Below are 27,290 nucleotides of genomic sequence, written 5' to 3' on the forward strand. Positions count from 1 at the left end.
ATGTGCTGGTGGACCTTGGCCAAGCGCTGCAGAGGAGTTAGTAGTAAAGGCATTGTTTTAAAGACAGACAATATAGAGGAAAGGATGGAGGCAGCATACAAAGGGACAGTGGAGAGGACTGGAAAGAAAAAGGGAAGATATTACTTAGCACACACACAGCTTCCTATATTCCCCAAATGTTTTTGCCACAGAAAAACTGTAATGGCTTCTGGGCATAAGAGGTACCCTATCTGGGAATATTTTGATGATATTCATTGTCAGGATAAAAAAGGAAAACATGTTAAGTGTAAGTAGTAGAGATGAAAAGATTAACCGGATAACCAGTAAGCCTCACCTTTAATGGGTGAGGCTTACTGGTTCCAGTTAACAGGTAGGGGCTGGAGCAGCTCCCACATGGCCCAAGCAGGGGGCTGCCCCAGCACCGTGGGGCCTGCCAGAGTAGCCCCTGTCCATTGCAAGCCAACCATCCTCTTTCCCCCACTACACCGGCTCTCTGGGAGCAGGGTCGGCAGAGGTTGCCAGCTCCGCTTCTGGGATGCTGACTGGAGAGCCCACAGTGAAGGCTCCCTGGGAGTCAAGGCAACAGTCCTTGCCAGCCCCGCTCCCGGGGCGGCTTCACTGCAGGCTTTGCAGTATAAAGCTTATTTAAGTTTTATATTGCAGAGCACACAGCACATGTAACTGTGGAATTGCTATGATTTTTAGCAGCCACATGATTACATTTTTTAATGTATTTTTACATCTCTAGTAAGCAGTCCAAGAAGGTGATGCAGGGCCTAGTTGCAAGAATGAAACCTCATAAGGAAAACTGCTTATTGGGAGAAAATGATGTAAAGATGTAGATATGGCTGAGTGGATCAACTGGCTAGAAACTTAAATAATTTACTCTGCAATGCAGCATTTTTCAAGGCTCTCTCTATGCCTTTTAGTATAAGTGGGATTTAACAAGTAAATTCCCAAGCTGTTTACTGTGTTGGATGTTCCTAGAAAAAAAGTTTAGCTTAGCTAATCCTTACAGCTTGTTTAATTAGTTAACTAGGTTTAGAATCTGTCACTCAAGTACAATACAAAAATGTGCAGGAAGAGAAATCTAGAGTTGCCAGTTGCCACTGACTGTTATTTTCTTATTTTATAATGCGGAATGCATATCCCTTATTTTGGAACATTATGGTGATGCCATCCATAAGTGCTATTCCCTATTTTACTTCAGCATAACTCAGCTTTTCCAAGAGAACCCCACTGTATACTTGTTTTCTCAAAAACAGAAGACACCGTGAGTTCAATGGATCTTATTCCAAAATTAAGGACACTCTAAAAACATCTGTCTTAGCTTTTTTGCTAACTTGATTTAAATCAATTAATTATTTATGGTGATTTAAATCATTATTTAAATCAATTATTTAAATCACTTTGATTTAAATCAATACTCCTTGGTCCGAATGTTAACTGCCAATTTCCTGGTTTTAAAAACTGCTTTTATAGAGCTTGTGTGGACAGTTGACATAAGTTTAGCAGACAAATTGGTACCTTTAGGATTGTGGATCACTAAGGCAGCACAGAAACAAACAGCGCTCTAAGGAAACATCTAGACTACTACAAACATCTAGAGATCTTCTAGACAGCCCCAAGTCTTTTGAAAAAGCGAGCTGCTTTTTTGAAAGAGAGCACCCAGGCAATCTGGACGCTCTCTTTCAAAAAATCCTTGTTTGTGGTCAAGAATGCCTTTTTTCGAAAGAGGTTTACTGCTGTCGTGAAAACCACCACGTTCTTTTGATTTAATTTCAAAAGAACACGATGGCAGTCTAGACGCAGGTGAAGTTTTTTTCGAAAAAAAAAAGGCCCGCTTTTTTTTACAAAACCCTGTAGTCTAGACATAGCTTAAATGAAGGTTCTGGGCAACTGCGTTTGGTTCCAACCGTAGAACTTCTGCACCTGCTGAAAGAATGTTTGACAGTAATTTACAGGTCGTAACTTAATAGAATACGTCTAAGAAACAAAGCCACCTTATCAGTGCATTAATTAAGATGTGCCAACAAATGAAAAGTTTAACTACTTAGTAGGTAGGGAATGATTAAGATTTAAGACTGTCCTTAGTATCTCAAGCAAGTATGTTGTCACCTATAGACCACATATTTGCACTTAATGCTTTTTTCATCCACAGATCGCCAGAGATTTTTGAGGCCCCTTTTAAAGAGAAACTAAGCTATTCTGAGGACTCCCAGGCAACAACAGCTCTGCCACAAAAATAGCCACTAAGTAAAAGCTCTTACTTACCTCCTCTGCTTCTGGCAATAATTTAAGGAATTCACGCAGCATCTCAGATCCATAGAAATCACCTTTTCCTTTACTAATATCTTCAATTATGGATTCAGCAGGCCTTTAACACACAATTAATCAATTACATTTCAGCAGTTACACACTGGAGAAAAAACACACCTCTGCTATGCACAAAATTTTAATTAGCCACGCATCAGTGTTCACCTCAACATTAGTCAAAAGCCATGGTGTGCAATATGCCAGCTACTAGCCACATGTGGCTATTTGCTGTTGAATGTGGCTAATTGGCTTGAACAATGTGGCTCTTCGGCTGGTTGAGAGTGGCTAATTTGCTATAGCTTCAGAACTGGTTGGACACCGCGGGTCTAAAGCAACATTCAGCAATGTCTCTCCTGAAAAACAATTTTCTAATCAGTGCGTAAGAGGCACACCACCACTGGCTTGCGCTTAAAAAGTGTATTCATCTCCAAAGATCGGCCATACTGAGACAGATCAATGGTCCATGTAGCCTAGTATTCTGTGTTGTGTCAACGGACAATGCCAGATGCTTCAGATGGAATGAACAGAACAGGTCAATTACTGAGTCATGCGTTCTTATCCAGCATCTGGCAGTCAGGCTTACGGACACCTGGATTGGGTTGCATCCCTGGCCTAAAAGCCAGTGAAAGACCTGTCTTCTATGATCTTATCTAATTCTTTTTAATCTAGTCATACTTTTGACCTTCACAATAGCCACTAGCAATGAGTTCCACAGCATGACTGTCATTGTGTGAAGCGGTACATCATTTTGTTTAAACTTGCTGCCTAGTAATTTCATAGGATGCCTCCTGGCTCTTGTTTTATGTGAAGGGGTAAATAATGCTTCCTTATTCATTTTCTCTACCCCATTCATGATTTTTATAAAATTTCTATTATATCTTCCCACCAGCTTAGTCATATCTTTTCTAAACTGAGTTGTTTTAATCAACTTCCACAGCCTGCGGTGCAATTTGAGTTTACACGGGGCTCAACACGCAGCCCGCAGGTGGGATTCTTTGAATATGGCCTACACTAGGAACACGTTCCACCACGGTGAGTTAACGTAATGGGTTTCTGTTGATCTGCATTTTAGTAGTTACATTTCTGGACTGTCATTGCTCATTAAAAGTGCTGTCATATGGGTGGAAATCGAATAAATATTGCATTTTATTAATATCAGCAGAACTGATTTAAATGGGGCCTGCGTGTTGTGTAATCTTGCCTTAATCTTTATATTCATGCTGGTTAGTGTGAAAGAAGCTATTTGCAAATAATTGCATATATATTTGCATGTATATGCAACGAGACTTAAGTTGTGGCCTTCGGCATGTGCTGTATCATTGTGGGCTCCAGGGCTTCCAAAGTTAAGTAGCTCTGCTGTAGCCAATCCACGTTTGTTGACCCCTTTAAAAATGTAAGATTAGTGAGGCAAGATTTCCCTTTCCAAAAGCCATATTGCCTTTCTTTCTTAACATATTACATTAATCTCTGTCTAATAATTCTGTTTGTTACGATGGTTTCAACCAGTTTGCCTGGTACTGAAGTTAGGTTTACTGACATGTGATTGCCAGGATCACCTCTAGTACATTTTTAACACTGGTTTTCCATTAGCAATCTACCTGCCATCTGGTACCAGAGGCTGATTTAAAAGACAGATTAGATACTAAGTTAGTAGATCTGCAATCTCTTATCTGAGTGCCTTCAGAACCGTTACGTGACTACCATCTGGTCCTGGTGATTTTTTATTGTTTATCCGTTTGATTCCTCTAACACACTGGGACAGTGCCTCAGATTTGTCACATAAAAAGAATGGCTTAGATGTGGGAATCTCACCACATTCCATTCTTTCTTTGTAAAGAGAGGAAACAAAATGAAGACCATCTCACATTGAATTACATGAGAGTTTACAGCTTTCTCTTACTGCACATGAAACTTCAGTTCAACTGGCAAGGCAACAATCAAACTGAGTTCTCTAGTATACAAGATGTAAGTCAAAGTGGCACCCAGATAAACATGTTTTTGCTTAAACTATGAATTGCAGTTATTTGACAAATTTGTGCAGAATCTAAACTAAAGAAACATCGCCTTTTCTATTCCATTATGACAGTGTCTTCTTTATTTCCCATATGACTCATTGTGTAACTATTTGATTTCATAGAATCATAGGGTTGGAAGAGACCTCAGGAGGTCATTGAGTCCAATGCCCTGCTAAAATCAGGACCAACATTTGAAGCTTGGGTTATGTAATTGAATAAAGAAGGAAAGCTTACTTTTTGAATTGTTTGAGGAATATCCCAATATTCATACTTCTTTTTGAATCCAAAATGGAAATCTGAGAGAGAGAAAGCAAGAGACATGACTCCAGTAATACCTGACTGAAAATCTTAAAATACAGACATTCTTCCTTAAATTGTTATTAAAAGTGTAATTGATACAATTTTCTGTACAAAAGAATTTTCACCAAAACACATGTCAAATGAATAGCTAGATCTGGGTATCATCCATGAGTTAGCAGAAAAGGAGTGAACTATTGCAGGTTGAACTTCTCTGGTCTGGCATCCTTGGGACCTGATCGATCCTGTATAAGGGAATTTGCCAGACAACGGGAGATCCCCTGACACCAGCCCTTCAGTTTGCTTGTCCTCCCCACTGCTGTATACATCAGTCTGGTCAGGCCGCCTGCTGACCAGTCCTAGCTGTGGCTCTGCTGCCTGGTGGTATGTGGCCCAGCCCCGCTACTTCTGCCAGGCTGCTGTAGCCATGGCCAGGTTTCCCCTCCCAGGCTGCTGCAGCTGCAGCCCTGGCCCCACTGCCAGGCAGCAGGCAGCCAAGATAGTGTTCCATCACTGCCCAGACTGCCCTGGCACCGCCACTCCCCTGGCTATTGTGGCCCTACTGCCACCAGATTTGCCGAGCTCCCAGCTGCTGGCCTCCTGCTCCAAGGTTCTCTCATTCAGGAACATCAGTGGTCATACCAGACCACAGATGTTGCTCAACAAAAGACACCTGATTAAGGGAGGTGCAACCTGTATTAAACAAGTCTTCAACAGGAAACAACGCAGCCCACCCACAAAAGCCCTGCAGAACTGAAGTTTAGTGAAAACTGCAGTATATTAGTGAGACAATGAAGACTAACTATAATTTACCATCTAACAAGCTAGATTTTTCTCACAGAAATGTAGGTCTCAAAGAATCCTCAAGAGATTATCTAATTCTAGTCCATCCCTGTGCTGAAGCAGAAATGAGTATATTTAATATGATCTCTGACAGACATATGCCTAACAGTTCTTAAAAACTTTCAATGATGGGGAGTCCACAGTCTACTTTAGTAATCTACAGGCAGTCCCCGACTTACGCGGATCCGACTTACGTCAGATCCGCACTTACGAATGGGGCTCTCTCGCCCCGGAGCTCACAGGCAGCGGTCAGCCACCTCGAACTCCAGGGCGAGAAAAGCTGCTCCCGGTGCCCCTGGTCTGCTGGGGACCGTCTCCAGCAGACATGGGGCATCGGGAGCAAAGCCGCAGCCCCGGCGGGTTTGCTCGCGGTGCCCCTGGTCTGCTGGAGACGGTCCCCAGCAGACCAGGGGCACCGCGAGCAAAGCCGCAACTGTGGCAAAGCCTCAGAAGTGCGGTACCCCGCCGCGGCTGCGGATTTACTCCCGGTGCCCCTGGTCTGCTGGGGACCGTCTCCAGGAGACCAGGGGCACCGCGAGCAAAGCCTCAGAAGCGCAGGACTCCACCGCGGCTGCCGATTTGCTCCCGGTGCCCCTGGTCTTCTGGGGACTGTCTCCAGGAGACCAGGGGCACCGGGAGCAAAGCGGGTCCCACAGAGCAAAGCCTCAGAGGCGAGGCACCCCGCCGCTGCGGCTTTGCTCCCCGTGTCCCTGGTCTGCTGGGGGGGGGGCGCAGCTAGTGTGCCCCCCCAGCAGACCAGGCTTTTGTTGTGGACCCTGGGGCAGAGCAGCTGGGGCGCTGCCGGTTGGTCCCGCAGCGCCGCCCTGGGCACTACTGGACCAACCCGGCAGCACCCCAGCTGCTCAGCCCCAGGCGTCCTGATTCAGCCGCTGCTGGTCAGTTTCAGCAGCGGCTGAATCAGGACGCCTGGGGCAGAGCAGCTGGGATGCTGCTGGGTTGGTCCAGTAGCGCCGAGGAGCGGTGCTACTGGAGCAACCCAGCAGCACCCCAGCTGCTCTGCCCCAGGCGTCCCCAAGTCAGCCGTTGCTGAAACTGACCAGCGCTGACTACAGGAAGCCCGAGGCACAGTTGCTCTGCCCCGGGCTTCCTGGAATCAGCAGCTGATCAGTTTCAGCAGCAGCTGACTTGGGGTTCTTAAGTTGAATCTGTATGTAAGTCAGAACTGGCGGTCAGTTTCAGCAGCGGCTGAATCTGGACGCCAGTTCCGACTTACATACAGATTCAACTTAAGAACAAACCTACAGTCCCTATCTTGTACATAACCCGGGGTCTGCCTGTATTCAATAGGTAACTATCATTATAACTGAAACGTTTTTTAAAATAACTAACCCACATCTGTTTTACAGCAGATAAACCCATTACTTCTTGGCTTAATCTGTTCTTCAGCACTCATGGAGAACAACTGCTGAAGGACAATTTATAACGGCTCTTAGCATATCTGAAGACATACCAAGTCACCCAATCTTCTTTTTTCAAGGCCTGGTCCACACTAGGATATCAAGGCAATGTATCTATGTCACTCAAAGGTATGAATAATTCACATTCCTGAGCAATACAGTTAAACCTATCTCACTCTGGAGTAGACAATGCTAGATCAATAGGAGAATTCTCCCATTCAGCTATAGTTTATTCACTGAAGAACTACAGTGGTACAACTGCAATGCTTCAGCATTTTAAGAAGAGACAAGTCCCAAAACTAAATACAGATAGGATTTTTTAAAACCTATCTTCGATAGGTCAGTTTTTCTAAAACTTTTATCATTTTTGTTGCTCTCCTCTAGATTGCCTCCAAATTGTCCACATCTTTCTTAAAGCATGGCACTCAAAACTAAACACAATATTCCAGCACCAGCTAGAGTGGAATCAATTATTTCATTATATCATATCAGATCTATATATTAATGCTGCTCGCTGATGACCAGTTAACTGGGACGCAAACTATAACAAAGGTTTGAAGTTTCATGACCTCCAGGGACATACCAATGAACTATGCAAAGTAACATTTCTATTTCAAAAGTAACTTGTCAGATACAATGACCACCATTATAATAACTTATATAAAAATCAGCAAACAGGATTCCTTTAATTCATATGAATGGTCATGCAAATTAATAGGGTTACCAGATGGCTTAAAAAAAATACCAGACACACTTGAACTCAGATTGGGGAGGGGGACCGGCTGGGGGAGATCGGGAATGGGGGAGAGAGAACCAGCCGGCGGGAAGCAGGGCTGGCCAGGATAGGGTCGGGGGAGCTGGGCTGGCCGGGGGAGGAGGACGTGAACTAGCCGGCGGGAAGCAGGGCTGGCCGGGAGGGGGGAGCAGGGCTGGCCAGGAGGTGGGGGAACCGGCTGGCAGGGAGCGGGGCTGGCCAGAGCGAACGCAGATCCCGGGGTGCTGCCCGTCCTGTGCACGGTCCTGGGGGGAGGGGGAGCGCACAGGCCAGTCTGGCCCTGGAGATTCCATCCTCCCCATTCCCCTCCTCTCTACTGCGTAGTTGCGTACGCCTGGCTGATAACACATGCTCATGCAGTGTGAGCGTGTCTACCAGCCAGGCAGTATGCAACTACGTACTGATACTCATAATAATAAAACTAACTTAATTAGAAAATACCAGACATTTATATGTCCAGTATTTTCTCAATATGTTTCCTGGACAGAAAGCTCAATTTGTTTCCTGGACTGTCCGGTTCAAAACCAGACACCTGGCAACCCTACTGATTAAATGAAAGGATATAAAATCAGTTCACTCTCAAATCACTACATGTTGAACCTCTGTAGTTCAGCACCCTCTAGTCCAGCAACATCCATGGTCTGGCATGATTTTAGTTAGCTGGATGTCCACTTATCATGGGTATGGCCAAGTTTCCCCCTGGCCAATAAAGTTTGCTTACAGCCATCAGTCTTGGCTCTCAGTGTTCTGTGTTATTTAGCTCCAATTTACCCCTCAATGTATTCAAAGAGTCCACTAAGCACTGGAAATATTGGTAATGCTTTAGGCAATATTGACCTCCTGTGGTTCAGCAAATTCTCTAGTTTGGCACCACTCAGGTCCCAAAGGTGCCAGACTAGAGAGGTTCAACATGTATTGGGTATAAGTAATCCTCAAATCTTCAGTTTATCTAGTTTCAGATAAACATCACATAAATTTGGTTTCAGCAGCTATCTTGGTGCAGATATGTTAGGATGGAAGATAATTGAATTGTGAAGCAGGTTTACCCAGGAATGCCACTACTCAGACATGAGTAGTGATCACATGGTTACCAAAAGTTTTGGCAAGAAGATTACCAATGGGTGACAGACTGAACATCCAGCAGGATTATGTTAAGAATCTAGCTAGAGATCAATTTAGATTGTGCTTGATCTGCATGTTCTCTTGCAAAAACAAAACACAGGTTTGTTAAAGAATTGTATGTGTAATTCTGAAGACAAAAATAAAAGAAGTGTACTTTTTTTCTCCTAAATATGTATAGTTCTTTCTAATCAAAAGAATTAGGTTTTCTTAATACCAAAAATTTCACAAGTGCTAGTGGAATACATCTAGGACAGTCATGTCAAACATGCGGCCCGGAGGCCACATGCAGCCCAATCAAATTTTTTTGCAGCCCGTGACTACATCTTTATAAATTATCTATGTGTGGCCCCCCGGTTACATTGTTTATAACAGGTGTGGCCAACCCGAGGCTCTCAAGCCCCATGCGGCTCTTTGATTAAAGAAATGCGGCTCCTGCTGGTTCTGAGCTGTGCACCAGGACTGCTCATGACCGGCCACTCTACGCACACATCCCAGCATCGGCTCACGGCCAGCCGCTCTCTGCACACTCCCCAGCACCTGGAGGGAGAAGCATGTGGCAGTGGTGGCTCCAGGACGCAGGCATTAGGTTAGAGTGGGGGAATGGGGGTGCCTGGCTCTGGGGGAGAATTGGGTTAGAGCTGGGGGACTGGGGGTGCCTGGCTCCGGGGCAGGGGAAGGAATTGCATTAGAGCAGGAAGGCTGGGGGTGCCTGATTCTGCGAGAGTGGGAGGGCATAGGGTTAGAGCAGGAGGGGCTGAAGCACCTTAAACTCAAAGTCTTCATGGATACAAATAACAATTTTACACATCAAACAATTTTACACATGAAATTTTTGTATTATATTCAAACAAGACCTGAAAAAATATTAAAATATATACCTAAAACATAATCTCTAATAATAAATAATTATGACTTTCCAATAGAAGTACATTTTCTTTGGTGGCCCTCAGTAGACTTCGAGTTTGACATGCCTGATCTAGGAATTTGAAAAGCCAGCAATTATCTCAGCTTATTTCATCCAAGTTAAAATTTTACCATTGCAAGTTTGGGGATAACAACCATAAAAAACAGTCATGAGATTTACTTGAACAGGGTAGCTGATTCATGTTAACACTGTCACCCGGCTTCCATAACTCCAAATACTCAGGACACCAAAGGCTTCATACTTTTTTTTGACAGCTGCACAAATACCTCATACTCAGCAAAGGTGTCAGTATAAAAAAAAGAATTAACATAATTCGCAATGGGAATGTCGGGAAAAAGTACCAAATATGTGAAGTTCTGAAACCAGCTGGTTAATATAAAAATGCAGCTGTATTTTGTATGCTTCCAACATACTTCTGGAGATCCAAGACAATCTCATTTGCCAAATGACAAATATATATATATATATATATATATATTTGATTTTTTTCCAGAACTTAGAAATTCCCTATCTTTTTTATTCAAAATTCATTACAAGTCTGAAAGAGTGTGATATAAAGATTACGTTATTTTTTTAAATTAGATTATTGTTAGCTTGTATTCCTGCCAGACTAGCAAATGTAAATAGTGGGAGTACACTTCAATCTCTCTCCTCTAATCATGGACACTGAGAGGCCTGCACAGTTCAATAAGTGAAAGCCCTAGCAACTAGTGCGGGTTAAACTATCACTGCTCAGTGCATTATCTAATCTCCTTTCAAATGTTTCACTGAAGATACCCCTCAATGACCTTTTACATGGCAATTCTATTCTCCAATTGTTGTGCTCACTTCTAATCTAAATTTACCATTCTTCAAATACACTGCATCCTGTAAAACATTCTCATTCAGGTCTTATAGCTGATAAGAACGGCTATATTGGGTCAGACCAAAAGTCCATCTAGCTCAGTCTGTGACAGTAGCCAATACCAGATACCCCAGAGCAGGGCTGGCCCAAGCCATTCGTGCACTCCAGGCCCCGGGAGCACAGCGCCACCCCCGGGAGTGCAGTGCATGCGTGGCCCCGCCCCAGGGCACCCGGCGCATGCATGGCAGCCCCGCACGGAGCCCCCTACAATGGGGCACCCTGGACGGCAGGAGCCGCATTTCTTTAATCAAAGAGCCACATGGGGCTTGAGAGCCTCGGGTTGGCCACACCTGTTATAAACAATGTAACCGGGGGGCCACACATAGATAATTTATAAAGATGTAGTCACGGGTTGCAAAAAAATTTGATTGGGCTGCATGTGGCCCCCAGGCCGCATGTTTGACATGACTGTCCTAGATGTATTGCATTAGCACTTGTGCAATTTTTGGTATTAAAAAAACCTAATTCTTTTGATTAGAAAGAACTATACAAATTTAGGAGAAAAAAAGTCATGTCAGCCTGTAGCTTGGGCCGGCTCTGCCCCAGAGAGAGGGAACACAACAGGTAACCTTCATGTGATCGCTCCCTGTCACCCATTTCCAGACAAGCAGAGGCTAGGGACACCATTCCTACCTATCCTGGCTAATAACCATTGAAGGACTTAACCTCCATGAATCTATCTGGCTCTTTTTTGAACTAAGGATGTAGTCGATTAACTGATAAGCAAAAGCTTATAGGTTAATGCTGTAGACTACATGCATTTCCTTTCCCTCACCCTTGCCAGTAAATTTTTAGAAGCCTGGCCAACAGCCTGGCTCAGTCCTGGCTCAAGCCGGGTCTGCATTTAAAGTGTTTTAGGAGCTCGCTGGGTCTGGGAGCTCATCCCCTTCCTAGACAGGGAACGTATTCAAACCTAAGAGTACTCCCTCCATTTGTGTAAGAAGCTATACAAGTTCCTGACCTTCTCAGACCTTACGTACTACCCTTTGTATTCTTTTTATTTGGAGTACTTACTTCTACATAACTCTGTACCCTCAAACTGTATGCAGTGGTCAAATCATCGCTGTTTAAATCAGTATTGATTTACACCAGAAAATTTGGCTTAGTGCATCAGGAAAATTGTGAATCAATCTAATTTTTTTTATTCTTTCCCTTAAAGAGAACATAAATAATTGCTCTTTCAGTATCAGCATAGTACATCAAGTTACTGCCATACAAACAAGGTAGGTACAAAACCAAAATTCAACAGATCATCAATAGTTACATTTTCTTATATGGCATGGTATATTGTTTCTCATTGCTCTGCATGTGATATTATACAGTACTCATTGTTTCAGTTAAAACTCTTGACCATAAGCAATTTGTTATTTGGGGCACCTCAAAATTACTTTCACCTTAATATTCTTTAAAGGGGACAGATTTTCTGTAATTCTAGCCCTTTATAGAGTCTCAAACTGGGCACACACAATCACACAAAATCATTCTTCCCTTTAAAATGTTGGCCTTTATTCTGTACATTTGGGGCTAATATAACTTCTATTTTTACAAGCATTTCATTACACTAATCTTTGTTCTGCCTTCCTAACGTCCATCCTTCTCCCACTGGAGTTTTCCTTTGTTTTCTTCTTGTTTAAGGGCACGGAATAGAAATGTTAAGCTGGAAGAGACCTTGAGGGCAACCAGTGAAGCCCCCCTGCACTTTGGAATCTTGGAATGTTTTCATATTAGGTTCCCTCCTGGGCCTCTTGCTGTTACTTAAACATTGTTTTTCTAGACCCTTCTTCAATCTTCTCTTTGTGCCAAACCTCCAGTACTGGTATCATGTGCAAAATCTGATCAACACAACATATGCCAATTCCTCCACATCATTTCTGAAGTTACTAATACCTGTATAACGCCAGTTCCAGTGCTAACCACCAAAAACATTTGGTACCTATTCTCAACTGGAGATTTTTTTGTGGATTGTAAACACCCCCTTCACTAAAGCAGATCTCACATGACCCCGTCTTAAAAATAATTTTACTTGTAAAGCCCACTAATATTCATTACCAATGTCAAGGCAAACCCCAAGAGAACATATTTCCTTGCAGATCAAACACAATCCAAATTAATCTCTAGCTAGGTTCTTAATATAATCCACCTAGATGTTCAGTCTGTCATCCATTGGCCATTTTATATCACCAAAACTTTTGGTGACCAGGTGATTGCTGACTGAGTAGCAACATTTCTTGGTAAACATGCATCACAATTCACCGGTCCTTCATCCTAATAGATTTGTACCACGAAAGTCACTGAAACCAAATTTGTATAGATGGAGGCAACTACTGGCTATGAATATCCTCATGTTGATCTTTTTCTACCACTTAATATGGAACATCTGATGAAGATTGCAAGATTAAAAAATTCACTCTAGAGCTCTTCAGCTTTCCTCAGCACCCACATATCATGGCGGTCTAAAAAAGAGTCAGAATAATTGGCTCTACAAAGCCGTAGCATCAAAGCAAGCTTTATGTGGCAAAACCTCCAAAGGGACCAGAACACAGAAGTGGCTGATGCTACACAAGTGTCCACATCTTTTGAATATCCCACAGAACTGTCTGTGAGGGCTTCCCAAGTATTTGACAATTCCCACCTATTCACCATCCCATTTGACAGTGGTTAATACTAAGTTGGTCATAAACTGAAGCTGGAAGCTGCTTTGTAGTAATGTCCAAGAAGCTGGTTTTATCCTGATTAATAAATGGACCAATACACACTGCTTCATGTTTGCCCAGCTATCAGCTGCAGTGATTCACCAAACAAAGACAACAAGGCACTGTATGGGCATATTTGAGGTCAATGCAGTCAACCAATGCCAATACCTAACAGTGATGGTGACAGAATGCAGCCTTGCCAAACTCCTGTAGAAAATGGAGCCAAACCACATACCTGCCACTGACTCAATTGTTGATTGTGAGTCACTTCATCAGACCCCAAAAATGTGCTCAGTGCACTAAAACAGACATCTATAGAAGTGCTGGACCTGGCTTATTAAATTCAGCCTTCTTCTCAAAAAAAGGTCTCAGAAGTAAAGATCTGGTGAAAAGAGGAGCAACCAGGTCTAAAAACACAATGAGTATCCCAGCCTTTGTCATAAAGCACGTAAGTGATTTAAGACTTTCATGGAAGTGAAAACTTTCCCTGGGACCAACAACAGCATAATACCTCTACAGTTACTATACTTGGCCTTACCACCTTTTTGAACAGAAGCCAAAACGCCATCCAGTTGGGTAGAGTACCTGCACCAGATGGTCTGAAAAAGCCTATGCAGTTACAATACAATAGTACCCTCACTAGTCTTTAGCAACTCAGGAGTGAGGTTATAAAACCCTGATGTCCTCCCAGATATCAGCTTACAGGCTATCATTTCTTCTTGGTTGAAAGGAGGTGGCTCTACTCCCTCTTCATCCTCCCTCCCTCCCCCCCAACACATACACTTTAAGCAGAAGAGGAACAGTAGGTCATAAACAATTAGGAAGCCCAGTGATAAAACTGATCTTGTACACTCTGGATACTGCTTTTATCCCAATTATTTATTGAATAGGCTGATGCCACCAATGCAAAGTTTAATAAAAGCTGCAGAAATCTTGCATGGCAGCTGCAGCCTATACCACACTAGCTACCTCAAATCAATCACCAGGATTCTTTATCTTTCTTACACAATGACTTGATGACAGTCCAAAGTCAAACCCAAAGGAGAGAAGCTTCAGTCTGTAATGTTTCAATGGTCTGGAGCAGTTCAGAATAGAAGCTGATCAATAGCTCAATTCTAATACAAACTTTTGGCTGAGTCTGACTAATTTCAGACAGTTAACTATGTGACAAAGTCAGAACTTTGGCTTATATCTAGTTCAGCAACTACCAACTTTGGTTGATATCTAGTTGACTACTAACTATTATTAATAAAGACATGATTGATAAGAGCCCTAGTCAAATCATCTGGGCTGTAACAGGTCTACTGGTGATTCTCTGGGTAGCAGAAGAGAGGCAATAATCACTGCAAGTTCCAGCAACCACTTCCCATTCTCCTGCTTGATACCTAGATGCCTGAGCATATTTGCAGGAAGGATCATTCTTTTCTACTTGTGCTTTGAAGCCATACGGGGTCATGACAATGTCTTTTCTCGAGATTCCATTAAGGACTATTTGCAGCTGTTGGTAAGATGTTAACTACATTTGCTCTGTTGGCCAACTTGTCAATGATGGTACAATGTCAACAGCTGATATGGAATCAGATTTTGATGAGTCCCATGTGAATCAAACACCAGCCAATACCTATGGCACTGGGAGAAAGTATAACAGCCACACTTTCCTAGAGCAACCCACCAACAGAGTCTTAAAACAAAAACATAGTCCTCAGCTTTCTTTTCTTCACTTGCTAGCTAGTGCATTTCAGATAAAGATATAGACAGATATCAGTGTTCAGGCTTTGCAGCTACTTAAGGAGAACACCTTTTCTGTTTTAGTCAACGTTTGGCTATTCCAGGCAGCAAATTTTATATTTGCTGTAAAAAAAGGGCCGTTGCAAAGTTTCACTGGCATCCAAGACAAACTCTTTGCAATCTCAACTACAAGGACAACCGACCAGATTATCACAAGTTGTCAGCTTCAGTAGAAACATTCTCACAATGTGAACATACTGACTTTGGCATCAATACCAGGTTTACAATGGTGCCAATGGCCATACTAAGAAAGGGCCCATTATTACTGACCCCTCTAAACCATCCACATAGCTGGGTCTGGCCCCTTACCCTGGTTAGTCAAGTGCTCAGGCCTTGCTGGGTGAGTGGCTCCCAGACAGCATGTCCCACTCGCGTGTAGGGGGCTCACCACCCAGCAGTGAGGCTCCACCACACTGAGTGAACAGGACTGCTGGCTGTGGAGCTGGTGGGAATGGTCAGCCTGGTCTTGGGGACTGCGTCCCAGCCTGCCCCTCTTCCCACCACAGCTTTCAGTGATTTCTACTGCATGGGGTCCAGCAGTCCACCTTCCCAGGGCCAAACTTCCTGGGACTGGCTCAGACAGGCCTGGCCTTCAGGCAAGGTGAGCAAAACAGTTGCCTTGGGCCCCGCGCATTCAGGGCCCCATGCTGCCCAGCTCCCAGCCCCGCCCACCCGGCCGCTCACTCACTGCTCTGACTAGGAGCCGCGCGGTTGTGCGGCTCATCCAAACACAGCGTGCTGCCTTGAGCCCCGTGAACTCTTTGGCCAGGCCTGGATGCAGAGGACAGGCTAGTCTTTGCCAATGTGGGGGGTGGGAAGCGAAGGTTTGGCTGGGCCATGCCAGACAAGTGCTTTTGATGGAGCCTTGCCCGGGTAGGTCCTGCTCCTACTCCAGCCAGGCAGATTGCACTGCTCCCAAGAGGCCAAAACAATGCTCAGCCTGGCAGATAAGGTCACCTCCCAGCAAAGCTAGTGAGTATGGCTGGGGGGTAAGACACAGGGGAGTGTGTCTCTGGGAAGTCTGTTAAGGGTGCTGAGCAATAGACAGGGGGAGAGGTTTCTGTGTTTTGGGGTGCCAGGAATGGGGGGTCTAGAGAAGCACTGTGTAGCTGTGTGGCACTGGGCAAGGAATGGGCAGCATGCCGGGGAATTCTCTAGGCACAGCAGGTCTGGGCGGTGGTGCTAGTAGTAGAGGACTGTGAGGGAGTTTCCAGTCATAAAGGGGTTAGGGCCCTGGTTGGAGAAGTGATATGGCATGTAACAGCACCTGAAGGGAAAGGGCAATGTGGACACTACTTTTAGTTGCTGTAACTTACATTGTTCAGCAGGGTGATGTTCACTGCCACGTAAGTTACATTGACTTAAGTGGTAGTGTCGACTGGCCCTAAGAAAAAATTTGTTGTTTCACTTACATCTGTATGTGTTCTCCTTCATATTGTCTCCAAACAATCACAGTTTTAACAAAGTTTAATCTTTTTACATTTGTGTTAAGTTGATTATTTTATCCTCCTTCAAGATACATCATTTACTTTTGTTCCTCTGAACAACTACTAATGAAAACCTTCTTATTAGATTCCTTTAACAACTCCTTACATGTGTGCTTTCAAAAGCAGCAACTGAAGAGGAAAACAATGACATAATGCAGTTATGCTTATAAAATAATGTGTGTGTAGCGGGGAGTGAATCACTGTAATTGTACTCTTCATGTACTCTGTGCCCTGGAATGAAGATTTATCAAGGACTAGCCAGACAAAATCTACAGTAACCACTGGAAACACATTCTCTCTTTCTGAAATACAACCCTTTTTTAGGTGATCAAATTAAGAGACTTTATGGAGGTAATTTATAACAGGGCCAGCCTTTCACAAACAAGTATCTTTAAATAAAAGCATAAATCTAACAGTTTATGCATCTGCAAGATTTTTAGGTAAAGTGATAAGAAAACATATGGCAAATGGCAACTTATAAGATTTCACATCAGTTTCAAAGACTTTACAGTGAATAATTCATAGAGATACAGATACAGAAATGCAGGGCTACTTCCAAATTCTTACCTCTTCTTTAGTATCTTTAAATGATGATTTTGAAGTTCGATTTCTGGGACCCTGAGACTTGGTTTCCTCTTGTTGCCCAAAAAGCTCCTCAATTGTTTTTGTGTCAATCTGAAACTGCTGCCGTCTTGCAGCAATAGTCCAGATATTTGTTTTACCACGGACTTGCTCTTCGGGAATTGTTTTCCAGAAAAAACTCCGTATCCGCTTTTTTTTGCTATGAGAGCCATGCCCATTTATAAACTGTGACAAAGCAGGTGGGGTAGGTCCTGGAGGAGGAGGAGGTGGAGGTAGGGGGGGCGGTGGGGGCGGGGGTGGAGGCACCTCTGGTGATGGAGGTGGAGAACCAGCACTCATGAATGAACATGGTGGAGGCAGCGATGGAGCTGGAGGAGGTTGCGACACTTGTTCTGTTGTCGTATCTTCAATCATTAATCCAGTTCCAACTGAAATAGCTCCATTTTCTTTATCATTGACCAAGGAGAGACAATTCATAACATGCATTTTAGTCTCTCCTCTATGGAGAGACTTACTTCTCTGGATCTCCTTGAAACATTGAACAGTGGAGTAGCAGTTTGTGTCAGACACTTTTAAACTCTAATCTACCAACAGCAAAAACAATGCGGGAGTCCTGAACCATCTTCATAACCTACAACAAAAAACACAATGGTGAAATTCAGATAGAAGAAAGTGGATATTTTCCTCTGGTACAGATAGGAATGTATTAGTGGCAAATATATAAAATTACATGTAAAGCAATCATTAATCATTTTAATTTAATCTAAACAGGAGATTTTCAGAAGAACAACGTTTTTGTACATCCACAACAGAATGTCAGCTAATTATGGAGAATTAAATATAATTTACAACCTCAAATTTAAAGAATTGAGTGCCTCTGAGGAGACCAGAGGTAGGCTATTGAAACATCTAATCTGGATTCAATATAAATTTTAAAAGAAAAAAATATTTATCCCATGCCATTTCAACAAATGGAACACATTTCAACAAGTCATTTTTATTAAAAAAAATCATTATAGATTAAAATATGCAGAGTTAGAACATATTTCTATATTGGCAAATGCTCTGCATGAGGATTTTTACTTTAAATGGTTTCCCCTTCATTGGTGAATTGAGATAATGTTCCCAGACTGTTCAATTATGTAGCATATGGGGTTTTTACCCTTAATATTTTTCATGCAGTTTTCATGAATAAAGTGTAGCGAATCCCCAAACCCTGGATTCTTAATAAAACTGCAATATTTATGATTACTGATACTGACCATAAAAATGCATTCCTTAAAATAGCACAAACATAAGCATCCTCATTCTGTCATTGTCATTAGTGGTCATGTTATAATACATTTACCAAAATTTACATTTTATTAGGATGTGTGTCTATAATTCACTCAGATATCTAAATTACTATAGCTACCTCAATAAGCACAGATCTCACTACAGGTAGAAAAAAGGTGAAAAAATGTAAACTCGAACCATATACTACACAGCCTAAGCTCTAAACTTGTGTGTCTAGATGAGATAATCTGGTAGCTCATCAGGAGTTTTCAACGTTACTGTGACAGTTGGATTTTTTTTCATGTTGACACCTCTCAACTAAAGGTGATATCAGTTGCAACAATTTTAAAGCTAGTTAGTTTTAAGCATAATTTAAAAGTCTGTGAGGTCAATCACATCAATGAACAGATTTACATTTTTTAGTTTAATATTTACAGGGAAAATATCTAAGTCGTCTTAAAAACAAGGCCTCGCTAAAAATGTTATTGTTTAATCTCTTTGCTTGTGTATTGGAGGTTGTGATTAAACAACACTGTAACCAAAGATAAATATTACCAAATTGAGTGGTATTGCATGGGCAAGTGAGATGAAAACTAAAAAAGTAACAAGCAAAGCATAGGAACAGGAAACATAATAAAAAAGTTACAGCAATACACTTGGGCAAGACTACTACTAAACAGAAGTTTGTTAATTAATCAGCCTTATCCATTTGGCATTGGTCCTCTGATTTGGCAGAATGCTCACATAATTAACAGCAAGGCAGATCACTTAATGTTTTGGAACAAAAATTACTGGCAGGGTAGGGGAAGAAAGAGACACCTTTACCTCTGCCAGACATGAACCATTATAGCATACATGCACAGAGAAAAAAAAGTTAAAGACAAGCCATCAGACAGATGTTCTGCTAACATAGAAATTGATAGAACACTGTCTTTTTCACCTGTCCTTTTCAGAATCTTGTGGGCAGCAGACAACCACGTTTATTACTTTCAATGTAATAGTCTTATTTATTTCACTCTCTTGAAGTAAAGATGTTCATGAGTTTGGGGAACCCAGAAAATACAGGCTCTGAGGATATTTCGGCGGAAGAAGGGAAAGAGAAAAAAGGAGATGAAAAAGAGGAAGGAGACCATGCTTCAAATTTAAATCAAGCTATCTCTTATATAGAAACTAATACAGACCTTGATGTATTCATTTTCTCTTAACGCTATGTCTACTACTCTTTTTTGTGGAAGAGGCAATGCAAATGAAGCGCTCATTAGCCATTTCTTGTGCTTCATTTGCATATTCTCTTTCGATGCTTTTAGCAGAAGAGGTTTTTGTGCAAAAAAAAAAGCAGTGTAGACGGGTCCGTTTTGCACAAAAAACCTTTTGTGCAAGAACCCTTATTCCTCAAAAAATGAGGTTTACAGGTACTTGGGCAAAAGGGTTTTTTTGCACAAAATGGACCTGTCTACACTTTCTTGCGTAAAAACCTCTTCTGCAAAAAGCATCAGAAGAGAATATGCAAATGAAGCACGAGAAGTTGCTAATGAGTGCTTCATTTGCATTGCCTCTTCTGCAAAAAAGAGGCAGTGTAGACGAAATGTGAATTTTTAATAAATTCAGATGCATTAGGAAGAACAAGGTCAAATCCTAATCAAACAAGATGGGATATACTGATTCATCAAAGTCCCAATATTAACCATGTGAGAGTAGAACTTCAGATACATTACAGCAGTGGCTCGCAATCTTTCTAAACTACTGCACCCCTTTTAGGAGTCTGAGGCTCAAACCCCACCACTCGATTCTGAAGCATGTAACTTAGCTTTGCACTGGCCCCCCAAGGTGTGTGGGACTCCAGGCAGTTATTCTGCTTGTCACTGCCACCCCAGAAAGCTGACCATGTATGTACTTGTGATATGCCTAAAACTGCCCCTCCACCCCCACATTAAGAAAAACTGACCTAGATGAGTTGATGTATCCCTTGGAAAATCTATGCATACCCCTGGTTGAGAACCACTGGATTAAAGTATTGGGCGGGGGGGGGGGGGGGAGAGTTCTGCATGCAACTCAATGAGTAAAGCCTTTATCTCAAGTTTTAATAAATCTACCTGAGTTTTTTATACATTACTATTCAAGCTAACTATAATTTCTGGATACTCCTAATGCTATGGAAAACTGAATAGCTATTATGCATTCACTTACAGCTCATAACAGTGTTGGACCTAGAACCTGTTCTATTGAGGCAAAATGTTGGCAAGAACAGAGCAGAGACTGACCTATCCGAAGGGTGCCATAAGAACATAAGAATGTCCATACCGGGACAGACCAACAGTCCACATAGCTCAGTATCCTGTATGCTGACAGTGGCCAATACCAGATGCCCCAGAGGGAGGGAACACAAGTCAACAGGTAATCCTCATGTGATCTGCCACTCCCCCGTCACCCACCTCCAGAGAAACAGAGGCTAGGGACACCATTCCTACCCAAGCCTTTAACTTCTTTTTAGAGCACTACTAGAAGTCAGACAAAAAGATCTTTTTTTATTTTACCTTCTAAAATATAAATGTAACAAGTTAAAAATCACCTAGAAAAGTTAGATGCCTGCAAGTCACCAGGGCCTGATTAAATGCCTCCTAGAATACTCAAGGAGCTGATAGAGGAGGTATCTGAGCCTCTAGCTATCATCTTTGGAAAAACATGGGAGACAGGAGAGATTCCAGAGGACTGGAAAAGGGCAAATATAATGCCCATCTATAAAAAGGGAAATAAGAACAACTGAGGAAACTACAGACCAGTTAGTTTAACTTCTGTGCCAGGGAAGATAATGGAACAAGTAATTAAGGAAATCGTCTGTAAACACTTGGAAAGTGGCAAGATGATAGGGACCAGCCAGCATGGATTTGTAAAGAACAAATGGTGTCAAACCAATCTGATAGCTTTCTTTGATAGGATAACGAGTCTTGTGGCTAAGGGTGAAGCGGTGGATGTGGTATACCTAGACTTTAGTAAGGCGTTTGATACGGTCTCACATGACATTCTTATCAATAAACTAGGTAAATACAACTTAGATGGGGCTACTATAAGGTGGGTGCATAACTGGCTGGATAACTATTCAGAGAGTAGTTATTAATGGTTCACAATCCTGCTGGAAAGGCATAACAAGTGGGGTTCCGCAGGGGTCTGTTTTGGGACCGGCTCTGTTCAATATCTTCATCAACGAATTAGATATTGGTATAGAAAGTACGCTTATTAAGTTTGCAGATGATACCAAGTTGGGAGGGGTTGCAACTAATCTGCAGGATAGGGTCATAATTCAAAATGAGCTGGACAAATTGGAGAAATGGTCTGAGGTAAACTGGATAAAGTTTAATAAAGACAAATGCAAAGTGCTCCACTTAGGAAGGAACAATCAGTTTCATACATACAGAATGGGAAGCGACTGTCTGGGAAGGAGTACGGCAGAAAGGAACCTAGGGGTTATAGTGGACCACAAGTTGAATATGAGTCAGCAGTGTGATGCTGTTGCAAAGAAAGCAAACATGATCTGGGATGAATGAACAGGTGTGTTGTGAGCAAGACACGAGAAGTCATTCTTCCGCTCTACTCTGCGCTGGTTAGGCCTCAATTGGAGTATTGTGTTCAGTTCTGGGCACCGCATTTCAAGAAAGATGTGGAGAAATTGGAGAGGGTCCAGAGAAGAGCAACGAGAATGATTAAAGGTCTAGAGAACATGACCTATGAGGGAAGGCTGAAGGAATTAGGTTTGCTTAGTTTAGAAAAGAGAAGATTGAGGGGGGACATGATAGCAGTTTTCAGATATCTAAAAGGGTGTCATAAGGAGGAGGGAGAAAACTTGTTTATCTTGGCCTCGGGATAGAACAAGAAGCAATGGGCTTAAACTGCAGCAAGGGAGGTTTAGGTTGGACATTAGGAAAAAGTTCCTAACTGTCAGGGTGATCAAACACTGGAATAAATTGCCCAGGGAGGTTGTGGAATCTCCATCTCTGGAGATATTTAAGAGTAGGTTAGATAAATGTCTATCAGGGATGGTCTAGACAGTATTTGGTCCTGCCATGAGGGCAGCGGACTGGACTCGAGGTCCCTTCCAGTCCTAGTATTCTATGATTCTATGATTTCATCTGCAGGAAACAAAGTTAATTAGAATGCATTATGAAGTGGTACTAAATTTAATCATTGAGCAAAGCCCTTGAACACAGTTTTCTGTCAAAAGTACTACACCTCCCCCAAAAGTTTTGGTCACTTCTAGAGATGGGACCTATACTAAAGGCCACCCTAGATAGATACATAAACAAATACAAACACACATACACCAACTCCTGAAGCGTTTGAGTTTTATATCCAAATGTTGAATGTTTGTACCCTATTCTAATCAGTTGAATAGGTCTACTTAATTCCAAATTAAGCCTCTTATTCCAGGCAGGCTGGCAGGAGTGTTGCAACAGCTGCTACAATCTACACAGATGAGTATAGGAGATGGATAGTCCAAAAAGGAAGTGAATCATGCATTCTATTGCCTTTCCTTCGGGGAATTAACAGGGGAAAAAAGAGACTCCTCTCCACTTCTATAAGATTAAGTCCATAAGTAGAAGAGGGAGGAAAAGCCCTAGGAGTAATGATAAACATAACAGTAGAGACCATTTTAAACCCATGTTACTTTGGATGATGGTAAAATAGTAATAAACTTATTTTTTCCCACAACTGTGATGGACAGGGAAAAGAAGTCTGGAATAAATGTGTGAAAGGAAGACCAGAAAACACACACAAGCATTCAGCTATTGTGTCCCCACAGATAAGCATAGTCAAGTAGAGGAGGTCACCTGCTCTTAACAGATTCATGAAGTACCATAGTTACAAGGAATACAGAGGAATGTCAAAATTCCTCTCTCAGAGACTCAGTTTGTGGATGCACCATAATGGAAGCTACTAATGTGGGAGAGAAGAGATAAACTACTAGACTGGGACACTGCAAAATGTATTGATATCAGCAGGTGTCCTGTAGCCCCTGCAGGGAGGGATAGGCTAAAACAGCAATTCCCACTAATAACTAGGGATTAGTAAAATACACTGGGAGCATGATAGTGCCCTACACACTTCATTTGGTACAATTCAACTGGAGATGCAATTTTATAGAGCACAAGAGAGGGGGAGAAGACATGAGACCAACACTAAATTTTTCCAACATTACAACCTGCATCTTTGCATGCTTTTTAAATACTAATCAGTGTGAGCAACAAAATGGATTTAAAGTGATGCCTTTATTATGTATTTAAGAATGTTCATATTCACACTAAGTTTCACATACTGAACATTATCAGATTTGTAGAATGTACTTTTCAAAGGAAAGGAATACCAACATTTTAATTCAATGGAGCATTTTATTTTTGTCTCATTCATTGTTTCTTTGATTTTCTCTCATACCCATGCCTCAAATGTTGCAGAACAATGAGGAGCTATTTCCCAGTTCAGAAGACATTCTAAAAAAATGTTTCCCAACCAAAGTGCCATAGAAAGAGACAAAATATATTTGCATACTCAAACTAACAAAATGAAATATATTCAGTGTACAAATTGAGTTTTAGAATATAAACTTTAGAATATGAATTACAAACCACCCTTTACTACAAACTTCCTATTCTCTACCAAATAGATTTCTGTGTAATTATCTCCCAAACTCACATTAAGACAGCACTGCCTTTGACTGCTCATACAGGACAATTCTCTCTATAGTACTTAGATGTCTGGATCTCAACAATAGCGATACAAAGAAGTAAATGGAGCAACTAGTTACCAACCACAGTTACAGCAACAGAAAGCTCTGCCATTTATAGCTAGAAATCCATCCTGTCAAAATGTGGGTTGTACAAAAAGAAAGGCTCATATTAATCACAACAGCTTAAAACATGACCATAGTACAGATCCTGAGAAAATTCTCATATGAAACATATTCCTTAAAAGAATGACTGAAAAAGACAAAACCTGTTTTAATCAATGCATAAATACCCCCAGTGAAGACTAGTGACTGTGTGGTCGGGGCCAGCAGACAAAACCATGTTGGTTTAAAAGCTAGCCATTTGATTCCAAGGACATTTTCAGACAATGATGAAAGATGGAGTATTAATATTTTATTTTTGATTGGGGGAAAAAAGACCGAAAAGGTTGGTCCTTTGTGCAGATAAAAAGATGTGTGCGCACACAAGGCTGCCTTAGAGGACCACCCAAAGGGCAGTAAAAATTGGTTACTTACAGGTTGGTCTTTAACTGAAGGCCTCACTACATGGTCCTGGAAACCTCGGGACACTTTAGAAGAGTTGTTTCAACCTAAGGTTGAGAGTAAGTAGTTTGCCCTGCTACTAGATTCTGTCTTGCGCAAACCCGACTTCGAAGGGAAATAGCAGTGGCTTGATTCAGCTAATTACAGGTCAGCCAACAAGTGTATCCCGGTCGGATGATTCTTCCTCCCCTTCCCGGTCAGCTGCAATCCAGAGAGGAAAGGGTCAACCCCCGACCCCCTTTGCCTCATTCTCCGGCTGGCTTCGCTGGGCGGATCCTGAGAGAGGCAATTAAAGAAACCCCACTGAGAGCCCAAGTTTGCAGAGTGGTTCTGTCCTGGAGCGAGGGTGAGGCGGTGCGGGCTGCGGCGCGTCACCTCCCGCCCTCTAGGGAGATGCTGCCTGCGCGCTCCCCTCCACAGCAAGTGCTGCAGCTGGAACCTGGCTGCCGCCCTACCCCACACCCAGCGCCCGCTCTACGCCACCCCCTCCCCCCACACCCCTCCCCTTCTGCAGCCTGCCCTCCCCCTCCAGAGCAGGGGCTGGGAGGGGGGAGCTCTGAGCTCTCGCACCGCGTGCGCACCGAGCCAGGCGCCCTGGACTGGGTGCTGCACAGTCCGCGGCTGGGGGAAGGCAAGCCCGGCCGAGCCTCTGCCAAGCCACCCCGCCCAGAGGCGGCAGGGGACACCACAAGCTGGGGGGCCCAGCTCCTCGAGGCTGCCTCTCCATGCCCTACGCTGGCTTCAGAGCCCCCCCTCCAAGCAGCAGGAGGGGTCCCCCCCACACAACTGCTTCTCTCCCCCGGGTCGCCTCGCGCGCTCCATTGGCCTCTAGGCTGCCACTCAGCCCGCCCCATCCTACCCCGCCCGCCCCCTCCATGCTCCCGGGAGGGGAGAGGCTCGCAGCCATGGCCGCGCTCAGCCCAGCATTTCCAGCATCCGTCACTGGCTGAGGGCGGCGTGAAGAGCAACACCCCGTGTGGGAGCCGGGACGCAGGCAGGCAGGGGCCCAGCAGTACGTGTCGGTCCGGTGGCGCCGCGGAGAGGGGCGGGGGCTGCCCCCGCCTTCCAGCTCCTCAACTTCAGGGGACTCCCGTCCCAACTAGAGATGAAGCCGGGGCTGCCGAGCTCACTCCGCGGGCAGGGCCGGGACCTGCCTTTACTCCGAATGCCCTTTCCGCCTCTCACGTTGAAGCGACTGAGCAAGGGAGTCAAGCGAGCAGTAAATACACGGTCCTGGGTCACACACTCGGCGGGGGGAGGGAGCCTTTCACACTGGGGTACGGTCACAGTGACAGAAAGGCTGGAACTAGGGGCGCGGGGGTTGCTGGCCTGAAGTGGTTTCCATTTCTATCCAGGTTTTACAATTTGCTTCCATGGCTCTCAGCACCCCGACTAGACAGGTTGCCCAGCCCCTCTGCTCAGTGGCGCAAATGGTTCATATTGTTAAATGGCGGGGTCCTTGAAAAAGAGAGAACCGGCATCTATATTAAAAGGAGATTCCCTCCTCCCTCTCCCCCCCCCCCGTGCTTTCCAGGGAGGAAGACATCGATGTGAACGTGCAGTGGAAGGAAAGGGGGTTGCGGGGCTGTTACTTCCTTCTGATCCTGCGGGAAGAGAGGCGAGTTCTCCCTGCTCCCCAGCCTTCATCCCGCAGGCTCCCGGGCGTGATCGCCTGCAAGCAGCTCAGGTCCAGGTGATTTCCCAGCTGTGGCAAGGGCCGGGTTGCCGATAGAAATGACTCCTTCCGACCAACCTGCCACGGGGTCCCGCGCTCGCTCGGCTCTTGCAGCCGCCAAAGCACCGCGCGCGCCACAACTCTGCAGCCTCCCCTTGGCCCCTCGCAGGAGTCGGGAAATGCCGTGGACACAGCACCCGTGTCCATAACAACAGCCAGGAGCCGCTCGCCCGCAGGCTCCGATCGCGCTAGTCGCCCTGCACCGCCGTGCGCCCGCTCTCCGGGCCCCTCACCTTCTCTGCCTCCGGCCCCTCTGCCCCTCCGCAGGGGCGGCGTGAATGCGCCCTGCCTCTTCGCTCTCCCTCCCGACTGCCTTGCTCTGCCGCTGGGCTCTTCCCTGGGAATCCGGGATAATGCCACCACCTCCGCCCATCTCCCCGCAGCCGGGACCAGGAAGGAGGAGGTAACACGCAGGCGCAGCGCTAGGCGGGGCAGCCTCAGGTGACAATGCTATCCTAGCCTCCAAGCTCATCGCAAAGGGCAACAGAGCCGGGTGCCTTCTCATTTGCTCTCCATTCCCTGGGCAACTTCGGCCTCCCACTGAACTCCGTGGCAACACGCTCCTTTGAACTGAATAGTAGGACAGCATCATGCCCAGGCTGTGCACGAGCCGCTGTACTTCCATCCTAGGAACTATTGCTTTGGATAGAAGGACAGGAAGGAATAATGACGGAAAGGTTGTGACTGGGCTAAATCCATGTCATGCATAGGAAAAGGATGCTACTCACACACCACAGGCCTCCATCCTGCACACACCTAAGTACTTGCTTAACTTCGGCATCGGAACAGTTCCTCTGTTTGCGGTGGGACTGCTCAGGTACCTAATTAAACAAGTGTG

The 27,290-nt window shown here is 44.0% G+C and overlaps 1 protein-coding gene across 3 annotated transcripts in view; it reads right to left on the bottom strand.

Annotated features, from left to right (window-relative positions):
• The window catches only part of FHDC1 (FH2 domain containing 1), a 57,782-nt gene extending 30,950 nt beyond the window's left edge, over positions 1-26,832 (bottom strand). Inside the window, exons 1-5 of one of the 3 annotated variants that reach the window (XM_075930068.2) lie at positions 26,686-26,832; positions 24,691-24,993; positions 17,151-17,796; positions 4,566-4,627; positions 2,275-2,377 (exon numbers count right to left, since the gene is read on the bottom strand). In XM_075930068.2, the coding sequence (XP_075786183.2) occupies positions 2,275-2,377; positions 4,566-4,627; positions 17,151-17,651 (666 nt within the window). In that variant the 5' untranslated portion in view covers positions 17,652-17,796; positions 24,691-24,993; positions 26,686-26,832. The remainder of the gene's footprint in view (positions 1-2,274; positions 2,378-4,565; positions 4,628-17,150; positions 17,797-24,690; positions 24,994-26,685) is intronic. The other 2 variants (XM_075930070.2, XM_006111563.5) reach the window with 2 other exon arrangements.
• Positions 26,833-27,290: the final 458 nt, after the last annotated feature.

The sequence above is a fragment of the Pelodiscus sinensis genome, chromosome 4 (assembly GCF_052426305.1).
Source record: "Pelodiscus sinensis isolate ZL-2025 chromosome 4, ASM5242630v1, whole genome shotgun sequence".
NCBI classification, from domain to species: domain Eukaryota; kingdom Metazoa; phylum Chordata; order Testudines; family Trionychidae; genus Pelodiscus; species Pelodiscus sinensis.